The 17317-nt window shown below is 36.2% G+C and overlaps 1 protein-coding gene across 2 annotated transcripts in view; it reads right to left on the reverse strand.

The window, feature by feature from the left end:
• The window catches only part of LOC105199897 (LIM and SH3 domain protein Lasp), a 36817-nt gene that overhangs the window by 15305 nt on the left and 4195 nt on the right, over positions 1–17317 (reverse strand). Inside the window, exons 1-2 of one of the 2 annotated variants that reach the window (XM_011167208.3) lie at positions 15457–16240; positions 1746–1840 (exon numbers count right to left, since the gene is read on the reverse strand). In XM_011167208.3, the coding sequence (XP_011165510.1) occupies positions 1746–1840; positions 15457–15525 (164 nt within the window). In that variant the 5' untranslated portion in view covers positions 15526–16240. Of the gene's footprint in view, positions 1–1745; positions 1841–15456; positions 16241–17317 lie in introns of those variants that run through there. The other variant, XM_011167205.3, reaches the window with a different exon arrangement.

The following is a 17317-nucleotide window of genomic DNA, read 5'->3' on the forward strand; positions in this document are numbered from 1 at the left end:
GTTACCGGAATATATAGGCAAATAGCTGTCGCAAGACGAAATCTCTTAGTCATTCCTATTAATGTCCCGATGATTAGCCCCATGCTTCGTCGTATTTCTTGAAAATGCGTACTTATTTTTCTCGTTACGAACGTTAAAATAAGCACGAGGAATGTTGGTCCGTCGCTCGATGCTATTAATTAAAAACTAAATTATAACCCCTCCGTATTGCGCATGTACATACACATCGTTATATCGAACTATAAAATCAAGCGGAACAGGAATAAAACTGGTTTTCATCTATCGGTTGTTACGCTGCTTTGATCCAGCATGATCTCTCAATCGATTCATTATATTCATCAGTTTGAAATGCGCTTTCCTATTCACGGGTGCATTCGAATTTATTTCTAACAGAGACGAGTACACGTGCGTTACAAGACATTATTTAGAATCTTTAGGTTTGATATTACTTTGATCGACGCCGCGCTGAACCACTGAATGAAGAAAACGTCATGCGGCCCATTCAAACGTGGACAGTGACGGTGCCGTCGTCGCTTTCCTGAAGTTTAATTCTTCTCATTTGGATGAAAGCGCGTTTAATTTGCGAGACGAGCAGACACGCGAAGCGTCGGGACGGAATCGTGACTCTCCAGGCGTGGAAAATGATATTTATTCTGCGGAGTGAGCGCGGGACACGCGGTACGGAGCGTACGCGCAAAGCTTTAACGCTACCGGCGACGTGTAAAAGGACACGCGCGCGCGCGTTTAAAAGTCCTCGCCGCGTCCGAATGGAGAGGATTCTCGTCCTCCAGAGGCACGACAGCCGTGCATTATCCCGCGACTCGCACGAACGCTCGGTCGCGCGCGCTTTCGCTGCGTCGACACGCCCGGTATGCGTTCAAACTATCGGAGATTCGCAAATCGGAGATTCGCAATCGCGCGAACGACCGCGAGCGAGCGCCTCGATTTTCCTCTCGCGTGCTCTTCTCACGCGCGCGAGTCTTCGGCCCCGTTGTTCACCGGATATTAAACGTCGCGTTATTGCCGTATGTGTCCCGCGTGCATGCGGGATCGAGGAGCCTGCGAGGCGCGTGCGTGTGCCATTAGCATCGCTAATATCGATATTGCGTTTCCTTTCCCAGGAGAGTGCCGAGCGTACCCGCAGCGAAATCAAATTGCGCGTTTAAGGATCTTGAATAAACATTTCACGCGTTAGATCCCACTCGAGGCGGCACGGAAACGACGTTTCTGGTGCTTAAATGCGGGAAAAGGACGGCACGTTTCGTCTCGGTAGTCAGTCAGTTGTTGCGGAGATAATTCGTTCTTAAATTAACTGGACAAGGATAGGAATATGATATGTCGAATTGGAGAAATTCAAGTCAATTCGTATTAAAATAGTGTGACAACAACCGTTAAATATGCATGAGACACGTGAGAACAATATCTCTGCAACAATGTAAAAGTGCAAGATGCACAAAAGCTTGTGTTTACGTTATTAGTTTCTTTTTTCTCCTCCAGACAATGGCTCACGCCCAGCGAGTGTCAGGATATCGCGATTAATTTAGTTGCGTAAAGCGGTTTATTACGCGATAGAGAAAAAGAAAGGAGAACGCGACAAACGGTTCGGCACGCCGACAGCAATTTTCACGGGTCAACTTTCTTTCCACAGTAAAGTGGAACGCGAATTTCGTCAGAGACGCGAGAAGTACACGTTCACGTAAACAAGAAATCAAGTGCTAAGGCATACATCAACGTTTTCTACTTACGCCTCGCAGTATGGCTGTTTGTTGAAACCCTTGTACGTCCGCATGTTCAGGGTCATACCGCAGCCCTGACACTTGAAACACTGCTTGTGCCATATCTGTAACAAGGAAACGTTGTTATTGACATTCCACGTTGATTTATCAGGTTCGTGCGATTGCGTAACGAACACGCGACGCGGAGGGAAAAAAAGTAAAAAAGTAAAAAAAAAAGACGCTTAATATAACTCGAGTTTCAGTCAAATATATAAAATTCACCGTGATACGAATCACAATCTGATGTAACGTTACGTGCTGCGCGCATTTCGTCATTGACACTTTCGGCGGTTGCATCAACAAGTGTTACAAAAAGGCGCTTTTATAAATATCAAAAGTTTGTCTTCTGAGAATTTTATTTTGGCTGAGATTATCCTGATTAATTTTCTACGTACATCTCTTAGACCCTGTGTGCTTATGAATTATTTACTTTCGCCAGAATAATTTCATCACATAAAGTTGCATTCCACTGCACTCGCGAGAAATAAATGTCAGCGATAAATAAACGATCGATATGTTACTGGCGATGATAACATTAAGGCACGACAGTGATATCTCTTGCGTTCTTATTTGCAACGTTATGAACGTCATCAATGTTTCATAATAATGCTATCGATATAAAGGCAATCTAATTTCTTATACGGATAATCGTATGACATTAATGAGCAATTATCACAGTTTCCCCGCCGTAATTTCTTTCTCTTAATGAGATATTCTTCGGTACTTAATTGTCGAACCGTTAATTAACTTTCGTGCTTTGCTTGAAAGATAAAAACATTTTAGGCCAAAAGTTTAGCGGTCGTAGGAATGAATTTCAAGCCTGCTGAAAGTTTTTGCCTGTTGCTAATTGGTGCACAGCAGACCGAGAGAAACGGCCAAATCATTGACGAATTTTTAGCCGATATTAATAACTGCATACAGTAATACAAAATCGTATCGATCAAAATAAAACAATTAAAAATGTAGATTTATGATATTTATGATGTAAAAATAAACAAAATCGAGTTACCCTGTTCTGAACAAAATCAGCGGCAAAATTTTCAAATATTTCGTCCTACATATGCATAAAGAAAAGATAATTATTTTATTAGCAACCGATAGCCTCACAAATCATTAACAATGACTCTCCTGCTTTGTTCCGAGAAATAATCATGTATAAATAACAATGTATTTCGACCTAATTCGGAATTGCGCCGATATAAGAAAAAATATATATATTAATTAATATGAGATAAAATTCTACGGATGCCAATAGCATCGAAAGTGCATTTGTTACAATCCTTTCGTCTCAAAAAGGTTAAATGACATTTAGTTGGCTTTTTTAAAATGGCACTCAACCTTGTTATATACTCGATGTGCCATTGATAAATAAGATACATGGCATTCTTGGTACAGCGCAACGAGCATTAACCAAATACGTCTGCTGTAATCTAACAGCTGTGCGTATCATTATCCTCCCATAATCTCTTTCACAAACATTACGAGACGCGTTAAGATTCTTCAAACCGGAATGGTGATGTGCAAAATGTTATTACGAAGCTTACGGTAAGATTACACTAATAATGAGTTCTCCCGATGCTTTTAGATTTGGTAATATATGCACTTCGCGATAATCTCTCTAAGAAGGTGAATATTGGTTATCAAATGGCAAGTATGGGTCATCACAATTTATTTAGTAATTGATATTAAATTGATAAATGTGTTCTACAGTATGTATGTTTTTCATTATATGGATTTGTAATTTCATGTAATACGTAATTTCAATTCTTCAAAATTTATCACTACATGTAATATATTTCTTAATTTATTCTATATAAGAATTGTTTTTTTTAAACATTTATTTTTAAAAAAATTATATTAATTTAAAAAATTTTACAATTTACATGTTTTCAATATTTTTCTTATATTATATCAAACTTGTATCCTCAAAACTAGAATTAAAGAAGTGTTCTAATCTAAAGCTCAAAATAGGTTGCCATATTTTTGAAAACTTTTTAAAGAAAACTATAGCACATAATTTTCTGCTTTTACATATTTATTTATACATATTTAGTAAATATCTACAAATTTAGCTGAATATGGCTAAATACTTATTAATTTTTATGTTACGTACATTTAAAAACACATTTTCGAGATTTTCTTAGAAACTAGTGAAGCTATCGACTTCGACTTCGACTTTTACATAATGTAAAATACACATGTTCTTTTTTTATCACGAGAACTGGAATTACTACATCTACTTACAGTTAATTATTTTTTCATACATATTATATTTAATCTAGTTTGTTAAAAAAAAATCAATTTTTTAAATTATTGTAATAATTTGTAATCTTAATATTTTTCATTAATTTTAATTTAGGCGACAGACATATGTATTTTATATATATATATAAAATGAGCTGAAATCGATTAGCTTCAGTAGTCTTTAAAAAATTGTCAGCCAGTCTCAAATGTTGAAAAATGTTTTTATGTAACATAAAAACAAAAATTAATGAACTTTAAGCCATATCAAAATTCCTAAATATTTACTAAATACGTAGATATTATAGATATGTAAAAATATAAAATTTATGCAGCAATTAAGAAAAAAACTCCCAAAAATATGTCACCTTTTGCGTTCTAAACTAGAAAAAAAAAAACTTTCTCCTTAAACTCGACGTAAAACTATATTATAAAAAAATAAAATTAAGGCAATTACTATTTTTTATATAAAAATCCAAATTTAATTTACCGGAGTAAGAAGCTTTGTTACAACTGGACGAAACACACGTACGGCTTTATTCGTCGCGTCAAGCTATACATTAAGTTAATCTAGACAATCGAAGGTTATCGTAGTCGTATCGAGGCCCTCGGCAATCGACAAGGCCGTTCTCAGGAATCGACAAAGGTTACAGATCGAGAGAACGCAGTCGTCGACAGCCCGATCTTGATATGGAAGATGACGAGATGATTCATTACTATGAAATGAGTCAACTATGCAACTTCCTTATTAAATCCCGTGTTGGAAAACGAGAGAACTCTCTCTAATAAGTTTTGAACTATCAAATATCTTTTGGCATAGCACAGCGAATAATAAATTGATGTTATTTGTAAATAAAAACATACTTCAAGGATTTCAAAGACGCCGAGAGATACGTTCATTAGCTATTCTTTTATACATTTTACAATCGCTAGTAGCACACAATTTTCTCATAAGACTTCCGTCGTTGCAAAATAGAATACGCGAGCAGGAAGCTGAAGGCACACCGCAATGTGTTTTAACGATCCTTTCGAAAGCCGCATGTGTAGAAAATAGTTGCGGAGACAAAGGGGAGTGGATCCATAAAATCAATCTTGCGAGCCTTTAAACTGATCTTCATATTCAGTAAACTCTGTAGTAATAAATAATTTGAAAGAAAAAAAAAATGTCTTAGAGAAATTATGCTTCCTTTTCCAACCAAATATTATAAGCATAAAAGTAGCTGTTTTTATTGTTTTTTAATCTCAACTGGCCAATAATTACGCAGTAGTCGATATCATCAGCGTTTACTTTAGCCGAAAGAATGAAAAAATAAATCGCCAAATAAAACGCGATTTCAGTCACGCATTGCGAGGTCGAAGCGTCGCGAGGATGTTTTACCGAACGGTGAGACTTTCGCTCTTAATTCCGTAAAATATCAGCGGACGGCCGTATTAAATAAAACATTGGATAGAATTTTTTTTCCTTTTCGGCGCGCGGCACGTTTCGATTTCTAGACGGCGAGGTCACCGGTGTCAATTCACGAGACAGTGTCGGAATGCGACTGGTAATGAATGCAACGGTACTTTATTTGTATCGTGCGATCGACAAAATACATACTGTACGTGCTACTAAGAAGCACGACTGTATTGTTAGACAGGCATGCTGCCTGTGGTTACACAAATTGACCTCATATTTTACCGCTCATGTTTAATATGTTGCAATAAAGCTTTACAGTCCAGAAAAGATATGCATTATGATTAAAATTAATCATATAGAGAAAACAAGGAAACACAAAGATAAATCGAAGATCTAAAACTTTACACTGAAACGCATACAAGTTAATTCCACTTTCCATCGTGCTAAAAAGGAAATTTCATAAACGAGAAGTAATTAAATTATTTCACTGGTACGCTATTATCCTGTGGACATACCAATACCCTAAAAAGGAAAGAGTTTGGTAATAGCTGTTAAATGCTGAATAAAAGAACGTCAATTAAATATTTGGTTAATAAAACCAAAATATTATAATTTTACTTAAAAAAAAAATTTTATAAATATTACTAAATTTGATACTTATTAAATATTTAGCAAAGCAAAATTGTTTTTGGTTACGTTAACCTAATATTTAAATTTCATTACTTCACTCAACATTCAATAACTATTATTACCAAACTCTTTGTTCAATGTCACATGGACTTAGTTTGCAAAATTACAATGCACAAAATTGTTGCACCTGATAAGAAATTTGCATAGGGAGTAACACTGCGGAGCGGCTTTCTTGACCGAGCACTTTCACCCGATTTCGGAATGTTTTTCGCCTGTGTAAGTCTCTTGTTTCGCAAGAGATATCTTATTTATAGTTGCCATATATACGGTGTCCTGGATTAAGAAGAGAGCGGTCAGCGTGCGGCAAAACCGCTCATACACATCTCGAATATACTCAACGTTGCGTAGTCGCGCGGCGGCGCTATGCAAGAATATGACCTTAATTATGCGCCTAGGTGAAAAGCGATTTAATGCCCCGATACGCATAAAAACGCAGGAATCCGATAATGGCCGTGCTCGAGAGAGTGCTCTATAATGCTATTCTTATCGGTGATGACTTGCGATAAGATAGAGCTCAATGATTTGTTTCCTGTCAAGCAACACCCGGTATTCATTATACATAAAATAGATGTAATTGCATAAGCAATTTATTCGTAACAGATATCTGTTATCCTTTTTTTTACATTAAACGCCGCAATTCTACAGCGATTACTATCAAGCCAAGCAAATGAGTTGTTGGGCTAAATTTGTTACAAAGATAGCTTGTTGCTCGTTAAAAAGACGGTGTTACGTTAACAACGCGGAAATATATTTTCGTCGAAAAGCCGAGGAGGAAGAATGGCGTTTAAATTGATACTATCGCCGAAAGTGAAAGTTCGGCTACGTTGTGAATTGTCGAGTAAGTGCCAATCGGTGGAACAATGACAACCAATCTCGCGTGCCTTTCTAACGAGATGGATATTGAACGTTACATGACGAGCGTGATGCAAATTACGCTTTGTCGAATACGTCGGTCGCAATCATGAAATTAAACCCAATAAAAATATTTTAAATATTCAATCGGCATGGCATCGGTAAAAAAAAAAAAATCCGTTGCCCAGTAGAAATACCCTGTCTAAATTAATACAGCTTTACATAAAATTAAATTATTATTTAGAAAATAAAATGTTTATTTTATTACAGATCCTGACATTTTATATTCTCTTTAAATAGTAATGATTTAGTGCTCTTTTTTGTAAAATTATACCAATTTATTAATAACTCCTAATACGAAAACATTTATCAAGAAGGTTATCGAGCCATTAAACGTAAGTTCATAAGGTCTATGTCTTATCTATTGATTAGAATTTATGTTACCATGAAGTTATCATATTAACGGAACGAAACTACTGCTAAAGTGTCTCGCGTTCTTCGCTTATTAGTGTCCCGACAGAGTGTATACCGTGATGGTAAAATAGATTACAGTTGATTTATCTATAGGTAGACCGCAAAAAAGAAATAACTGTTAAACGTTGAGAATAGCTCCGTTTTTCCCGCATGTTTAAAGAATCGCGTATGCCATGCGTACCCCCTATGTAATCGCTACGTTCACGCCTTCGCAATCGACGGTGGGAAACAACCGGATGCCGCGCCGCATCGTTGGCATAGCAGGAATACTTAATGACTGAAAAGCAACGGGTCCAGAAAAGTGAGAAGTCGTTTAATCGGATTGCGGTCAATTGAACGCAAGGAGCGCGGCTACGACTAAATTAAACGACTTCCACAGCCTTGCGTAACAATGATGGATTTGCAAATACTTGAGAATGCACCTTCGAGGATACTACCGTATAATTAATCGCGAGTAATAAAACAACGATAAGGGAAAAGATGCAAAGAAAATCCGCGACAATTTCAACATACGTCGACGTAAGCACGTAATGTTTCGGCTGCGTAAGGATACATAAACCTCTTATCTTTATGGCACGGCGTTCTGCTACGAATTCTTCGAATCGGTGAATTTCTCGATTAACAAAGAAGCAACAGGTTGAGATCGACTCCCACCTGTTGTGTGACCGCGCACGCGAAGCCCACGCAACGGGGTGACCTCAGCTCATAATTCGTTGCAATTCGCTGCAGGTCGATCGCGGCATGCACGCATATTCATGTCGTAAACGACGTAAACGATATTACCGTTCTCATCGCGGATAAAAATTATTCCCAAAGGTTATTAAAAATGAACAAACAAATTAATTTGCTTATAGAGCTGATATAGACATTAATATACATATCTTATAGCCTACGATGCTGCACAGTACATTTACGTGTCACTTACATATTAATTTCCAATTATACGATTGTGTTCTGTAGAGAACCAATATTTCTAGTTTCAGATTTTTTAAATATGATTATAGTATAGAAGGAGAAAGTCTTGATTTATAATAGGCAAAATAAATATATCGGAAAAAATTAAAATCTTTGTGCTTAATAATTTTCAATCATTTTTCTGTTTTTCTCTTAAAAGAATTTTTTTTTTTTTTTTAAGTTATAATGAGAGAAAGAACATCAAAGCACTAGTGAAATACCCACGAGACTATGGTCAAAATAATAATAACTATTTAAAAGACGTACTCCAGTTAAGCTAAGAGATATAAGAGGGGAAAGATTGAGAAACAGCAAATAACTGCTCTTCACTAATAGAACGTAAATTAACTACTGGTCCTCATAACATAGATCGCGCGTGCCATAAGGAAATGCGGGTTGCACAAACGCGGGGTGAAAAAGACGAGTAAAAAAAACTATATAAAAATTATACAAAAAAACGTTTATGCAAAATACAAATGAATTTAAGCATCTTTAAGTGTCGATATTTTTACTCATTTGATGTCTCTCATACTGCCTTTATCTTTTCTCACCATCATTTATCATTCTTACACTGAAAAAGAAGTTGTTAACTAAATTTTTTCAAATCGATTAAATTTTTTCAGTTCAAGTATTTATGTATGCCACTTAAATGAAGAAATTAAATCAAATTGAAAAATTTAATCAAGTTAACAACTTTCTTCCTCAGCGTATTTCTCAAAAATATCGATAAATATTTCGCAATACTACAATAGTTGTTTACATAATTTGAAAAACACGCTAAATGTAACAGAGAAAATAATGTATATAATAAATACCTTCTGTAAAAATATAATGGATATTAAAAATTTGCTACATCTGTATGATGGGAGAAATAAAAAACGTCCTAAATCAAAAGCATCCATTACTATCTGTCTAAACTAACGAGATATTAAAATTACGGCTTTCTCATTTAAGATTAAAAAGACGTTAATTAGATTAAAATTCACTGATTGGATTATATTTGATTAGACTATTAAAAAGTAACACAAAAAAAAGAAATAAATCATGAGACACTACTCGCGAGAGTTTTCGTGAAAGAATTCGTCATTCGGAGAAAGAAGCCGATTAGCTACGAACATTTTTCTTCATTAACCTAACCCTTTCTCTTAATTTTCCCTTATGCACTTTAATCCGTCTTTGGACCGTGTAATTTTAATCCGTCTCGTCTCAATTCCTGCTTGTGTCGCGCCGCTCTCTCATTTCTTTCGTCTCCTTTTCCTCCTCTGTTTCTTTGAGGAGACGGGAAAGAGACGCAGTTGCAACCGCAATATCACGAGACATCGTAAACACGCAATGGAAACAGGCGTAAACTCGGGCGTAAACAACGATCTACACGTAAAAATGCGTAAACCGTGCTGCAATTTACAAGTACTCTAAGCGAGAAAGGTATCTACTAATCATTTTTATAATATACACGCTACTTTACGCAATCCATAAAATAGTTTAGACAAGCATTAATTGCGAAGTTTGCATTTAATTGCTCTCGCAAATTAAAAGGAAAACAAATTAAAAATAGAAAATATTCAAATAATTTGTTCAGGATCTAGAGAGTTTGATATAACGTAATTTCTGGTAGATTTAACTTAACTAAAAGAATAGATCGGAATACATTAGTATTTATCAGAAATATTTTTTCTATTTTATCTTTGTGAGCCCTGCGTCGCGACGTAAAGTCTCTTTTCATTCTCCTTGCGGGAGAGACACCCAAAAATGGTTGGAGCGTGCGATGGACGCATGCAACGGCGAGAGGATTTAGAAAACCAACGTGGCGATCATGCGGCACGATACACATCCAAATTTAGGATCCTGACTTCCTCTACCTCCTCTCGAACGCCTGAACGCTCGTTTTCCGGCGCGGAATGCCGCCCACGCGATTAAAAAAGCCCGTTAACTCGCCCAGCAAGTTTTATTAACTCACTAATACCGAGCTATACAAATGAGATACTTTTCAAATGCACTGTATACACAGGGTGTTGCCTGTGACTCTAATTATTTAGAGAGATAACCAACATTTTTTTAAAAGTGCGATCTCGAAATCCCGTAAAATAATAAGCATGAAGGAAGAGAATGCTGCCTATCATCATATTTGCTCCTTCAAAACAAAAAACTTTTTTTGATAATTTTCCGTATCATTGAAAAAAAAAAAAAAAATTCTAAGTGATCGAGAGTTACAAAAACATCCTGTATATAGATTAACATATGTATACCTTTACATAATAAGTAGCTAACATAAACGGAGAGAATAAAATTATGAAAATTTGTGAGTATAATTGCTCATTGAATAAACCGCGCTCCTTTTACAGAGGAAAATTCAAGTTTTAGTAGAAGATTATAAATCCCCGTCTCATTCAGGGATTAAATAAATGATAAATAACGTAGTCGTATATGTGCGAGCACATCCGGGCGATGTACATGGAAATAGATAAGAAAGCTAGCAAAGTTAATTGCTATTCAAACTCCTTCTCAGAGTGAACTCTAACGTACATTCACATGATAAAGCATTTAATTTTACGAGGAATCCGCGATAAATAATTATGAAGATAAAAGCGACAGCGAACAGATTATCCCAAATGAAGTCGTACACAGAGAAAAAAGATTTCATTGGAATTAATATTTCTCCTATTTGACTGAAAGTTGTTTCATCTATTATTTGATGAAAAGAACACTATTATCAGTCGTATTTATTGATTCAAATATTGGTTTGTTTGGATCATTCCAAATAACTTTGTTTGGATGCAATAAAATTTTTTAAGTCCAAAGGAATCGTTTTCTCTGTGTATTGACGTAACATTCCAAAGTTCGTGCACTTCGCCTCAAAGTTTATTTCTAATGCAACGAGATGAATCTTGGGTGCAACGCGCGTCGCCTGCACTTTTATACGAAAGGAAGATTCGGCGTGAAACTGACTGAAGAGAGGAATCTCTCTTCGTCTCTCTCTCTCTTTTTCTGTATGCAGAGAGACGACCGCGCTCGGTATCGGTCATTCAACGTAAGGATAAACGAGACGAGAAATATCGCGGCAAATGGAACTGAGGACGGCTCGGCGAGCGGAACTAAACGAGAACGGTACATCCTGTAATCTATCTCAGAAAAAGTTTCGGTCCGCTATATGTGCCAATCTTCTCGACATCTCGACAACGGCCGCGAGAAAAAAAAGCCAGATACTATAAAGGCGCATTACAATTGTACGTAAAATAATAATTCCTTCCCTCTCGTCGTGAAATTAATTTCTTTTTTTTTATACGACGTCCTTTCGAAATGAAACGTTTCGACGCGTTTATTCCATGTATGCAATATAGATTTAAGCTTCTACAATAGAAATAACTAATTAATTCTTCAACTCTTAAGTAACGCGCAATTTCACTTCTCGTTTAAATCTTTTTAACGAATAAAAGAGACTATTACGGTTGCAGTAAAGTCTGCGAACGTATCTCCTTGAAAAATTAAATATCGCATTTCTTTGCGTAAACGTATGAGCCTATATTTTGAAGTGTTAATAAAATATCGAAATAGCGCGAGATAGAAATAAAATTTATAATTGGCCGACCAATTCCAGACTCCCGGTCTCTCGCTCGCGCGAATAAAATCGGATAAATTAGCACGGCGAATGGAAGTAAATGGGAGTTGCGCGTCACGGTCTTTCGCGATAAAAACAACACTCGCGCAGGATCCGCGCAGAACTCGCTCCATTTACAATTTTGAGCAAAACGCGAGTCATAAATCCGGCATTTCAAGGCTTATCCTCGAAAGCGGAAGTTGGTACACACTCACTTTCACACACGTATGGAGACTGAAGCAAGAGAGTATTTGCTGGATTCCGCTTGAACGGCGCGCGTCGGTTAAAGCGAAATAAATTTTAACGATATTTGTTTTGAATAGAGCCGAAAGAATTCGTAGAAACGAGCGAAACTAAGAACGAATATCATCTCGTTGCCTAAAAATTGCTTTTAACCAACGTACTTTGCATGTATTGTACATATCACTCGTTATAGTAAGTAGATATATATAATGGAATACCGTTGCACGTAATTACACGTAGTTACGTAGATAATACGTAAGTAAAATTCCAACCGATATTCCCGTAAAACTGTTGTGCCGCACATATTGTAACTGCTTTTAAAAAACGCTTGGAAAATATATCTCTATCGAGAATGCACAGCGAAAAATATATAAATAAAATAAATATATATATAATTAAAATAAGCGCACGGTGAACGTGCCTTTAAATTTTCTTTCCAATCTTTTTACCATTTCTTATATCCTCTCTTGTTATTATATTCCTTTTGAAATTATCGCATTTATAATTGACTTTTTCATACGTGGAATATACTGAGGAATAAAACTGTGCAACCGTATGTTAGGCCTTCCGCAATCTACATTTATAGATACCAGTTATAATGTACAGTTGAACCATTGCAATCGGTTTGCGAACGGTACATCCTGCCGTATACTCCCACTCCGTTTCTGCATATCTCGAAAAATGCTGCGTACCCGTTCTATGCCGTACCATAAGCGAGACTTACACATCCTACAATCGGAAAAGAGAATCCTCGCACCGATAAGAAAGGATTACTGAACTCAAATAAATATGTTGTTAGTATTATTCGAATAACTTACATCAAACAAGCGAATATTGTTTGAATATTACTGATTGATATAAAATAGTTACTTGAATAGCACTAATAGTAGTAGATTTATTTAAATCAAGTAACTTTTTTCTCTCATTGTCAGTGAGCAAATAACACGCGTTACCACATTTATCGTGTATTTAAAAAAAAAAACATTTAATACAAATGCGATTTTGAAACGCATTTATCCAGCTCATGTAAGCAGAGACTTATTCTTGGATAAACGTTATTAAATGTCGAGTCAACTTTAATGCTCATTTCCACCAATAACTTGGATCATAATTTAACTTACTCTTTATCTTTTTCTAGTTCCTAGTATCAGAAAAAAATAAAAAGTAAGTTAAATTAAAATTAATCCACATTGATGGAAATAAAATTTAAAGAAATTAAAAGCGAATGCCAAACTTTATCCATTCTAATCTATTACTGGCATTTATCCTGAGATATTCTACGGACCAGATCAATAAGTCAGGTAAACATTGGGAATACAGAATCATCTAGTCTAGACACTTTGAGAGTTCTATTCTTCAAGACAACTGAAAGCAATAAAATCGACAGAGACCTTCTGTCTCTATTTATCGCGTCTAAAAATCAAAACATGCACGACTTATCAATTTCATATCCATATTTGTTGTATACATTTTTTTTATATAAAATTCGTATGATATAAAATTTTGGTAAAAATTTGACCAATATTTCGTAACCGTTTGATGTGCTAGTATTTAAGATTTATCTTATTTAAAATTTAAATTAAAAATAAACATGAATTTATATCTTTGCAACGGTCTAACAGCTTTTGCGTATACTGGAAAAAGTTTTTTATGTTCAAGTAAATATAATTGTTTTAACATTATTTTCTTCATTTAAATAAATATTAGCTAGTATAAAATAATTTCTCTTTAAACTTAGGAAATATTTTTTATGCTCAATTTAAACGATCTATAATGACAATTTGCGACAAATTCAAGACAGCATTCTATTTATAATTTTATATATCAAATCATAAATATAATTATAAATAAGAAATGATTGTTGTATTATTATACGAGACGCAATATAATTTAAAATTATGTATAAAATATTCAATTCTTTCTTTGACACAGTCGAGTTATTAAAAACTATGACATGTCTCGAATTCACCGATTATAGGTCATCTTGAAACGAGCTTTAAATCAAGGACATGATATTAAAATAAATATATTTACTTGAACATAAAATCTTTTTCAGCTTATTAGTACAGCTGATCGAGTTTATTACAATGTACAAATCTAAAATGCAGAGTTGGGTAAGTTGATATATTTTAACTAAATTAAGTTGAAGTTAATAGCTTGTAAAACTCAATTACATTAAAAGTTACATGAACAAATAATTAACCAGTTAAAATGTTAAGATCAATTTAAGTTAAATTAAAAGTTAATTTTACGTTATTTATATTACATTAGTTTATAAGTTTTTAAAGTTCGACTATTAAAACAATTATATAGATCATCAAACTCAATATTTTATTTGTAAATTAAGTTTCTATGAAATAACAAAGAAACATTGTTATATCTTGTATGCAAATGTATTTTTCTGTTATGTTTCCCTTTCACATAAATTTTTAACTTGGAGAAAAGTTAATAAATTAAACTTTCAACGTTTCCAAAATAATTAAATTAGTTAAAAATTAAATCATTTAAAATGAACTAAACTAAGTTAAAAGTTATCAACTTCTTAATTGTGTTATTCAACTTTTTAACTAGTACTACCCAATCCTGTTAAAACATCCTCGCATCTTTGTTTTACACATAGTAGGGGACTATCTCACAGTCTACGCATCAAGCGCACTTTGTTCGCGTCGCGAGAACGGCGCGGCGAGCAACAAGTGGATTTCTCAGGTTCTTCCAATTTTTGTCAGAATTACGCATATATGTGTATATACATGTGTTATGCATATATATATATGCGCTGTGCTCATAAGTAGATTCATTCGTTCGATGTTTTAAATTGAATCAAAACTGAGCGGACGAAACTTTGCGGTCACCGCGTCGCGCCGGCGTCATATATCGAGACGCAACAAGTAGACGACTCCCTTCGGCGAGTGCATGCGGAGCGTTCCACGATATTTAACACGCGTGCATCGCGCTCGCACGCACGCACGCACGCACGCACGACGACGAGGAAGGCCGTCGATCAACACGGCGCGAAGGCCGCCAATGGGCCGAGCCCTACTCAATGAGGCCGAACGGGAACGGTACATCTCTCTCGCTTCATCTCGGCACTCCTTTCGAAGATCAGAGTTTCGAAAAGGGTTTGAGCTTCACCGGAATATACGCCTCTCGTCGGGACTCGTCGTCATCGTCGTCGTCGTCGTCGTCGTCGCCGATTCCTCCCTGAAACAAGATGATCGGAGCCGCTCCTTACGTACCTTGTCCAGGCACTTGAGCTCCTCGATCGGGTAGACCGTCTTCTCGCAGCGGGCGCACGTCTTGCTCATCTTTATCTCCTCTTCCTTCTCGGCTACTCGTCCTTTTCTCTCCTCCGCGTTCACCACCACTAACGCGCACCACTCACGGGCTGCCGATGATCAGCACGGGTACACGCACACGGGTATCTCGCCAAGGCTTTTCTCCGCTCCTCGGTTTTCGAGACACCGACCGAGAGCACGCCCGCACGCATTCACGCACCACGCACGGCACACGACGCACGCACCACGCTCGTATATATGCACACAACAAGAAAGAGAAAGAAAGAGAAAAAGAGAGAGAGAGAGAGAGAGAGACCTCGGTATTGCACGTGCGTGACGTATATATACACACTAGCGACACATCCGAGCCACCGCCGTCGTTGCTGAACGACTGCCTCGGACGGCTGCTGCTGGCGCCAGTTCGCTCGCGAAAATCCGGCGGGAAAAACCGATTGCCACCGACGACAGACTCGACCGTATATTTTTCCACGACTGGCGACTCGACGGCGTCGGGCTCGTAACTCGTAACGCGCTCCTTCGCGTTCCGTTCTCAGCGTCCCCACCTTTCGTCCTTTCTTTCTCTCTCTCTCTCTCTCTCTTCGTCTCTCGCTATCCTTTCCTGACTCGCGCGAAACACGACGAGAAACGACAGCGGGAAAATCCTCGAACTCACGCCGCACAGCCGCCAGTCGCACCGAACCGCACTGCCCTCTCGTCCTCGCCTAATCGCAAAAAAGAGCCGTCAAATGACAGCGATGGTGGGACGCGCACTGCGCTAGTCAACGTAGCGACTGGTAGCGACTGCGTCCGTGCCGAGCACTGCGAACGTTTGTGTCACGTGGTACAGCCTGGACGCGCCCGATTGGTGGAACGCGAGCGCGACTCAGGGCCGGCTAGGTCGCTACCGGCACTTTTGTAACTCTGACAGATGCACAGAAAATTGCGAAAATTTTGTAATGATCAAAAATTTCTACTTTTTTTTGTGTATTGTATAAAATTTTATCGTAGAAAAAAAATTGTATCGTAGAAAGAAACAAAATCTAGTTACACGGGTATCAACTTTAATGACATTCGCACGAAAAATGCGTTTCTAAAGAATCATGATGTACCGAAGAGAAATTTTTCAGAAGATGAATTTTTTTTCTCAATATCTATTAGTACGAATAAAATAAAACGTTCGTTTACGTGCTTATTGTAAAAGCTAACATTCCAAAAAGATACTAATAATAGTATTAACGCAACAATAATGCTTACATGCATCAGTTATATCAGATTTAATAATTATAAATTCAATTTTTAACAAATTATATTTTAGTTAATGCTATTCCTTACAATTGTTTTGTTATATAAAAGAAATAATATTGAGATAAGTGTAATGAAATTGAGCAGATTCAAGTACTACGTTAGTCAACATTAGCAACGTTAAAATATTACTATTTTATAAATTTATTTGCCTTCACTGTTATCATTAATGTGACAAAATTCTATATATGATACAATTATTTAGTACTAAACAATATTATCAATGTTATTTTATGAAACTTAAAAATATATAACGATGTATAATTGTATAACATTCATCAGAACGTTGATAATACAGGTTACTAATATATCAGCATATAAATAACTATACCGCTGCATTTGTTTCGGCGATTACAGCGCTTTAAACATCATCCTTCTTATTGAAATTTAATAAAATATTAAATAATGACAAACAATGATGCATATAAAGCACTGTGAGCGCCAAAGAAAATGCAGCCCATATAATTTATTAAAAGTAACTAAAAATTAATGTTGTTGCAAAGATTTTTGTTATATAGGT

This window comes from Solenopsis invicta, chromosome 7 (assembly GCF_016802725.1).
Source record: "Solenopsis invicta isolate M01_SB chromosome 7, UNIL_Sinv_3.0, whole genome shotgun sequence".
Classification (NCBI taxonomy): domain Eukaryota; kingdom Metazoa; phylum Arthropoda; class Insecta; order Hymenoptera; family Formicidae; genus Solenopsis; species Solenopsis invicta.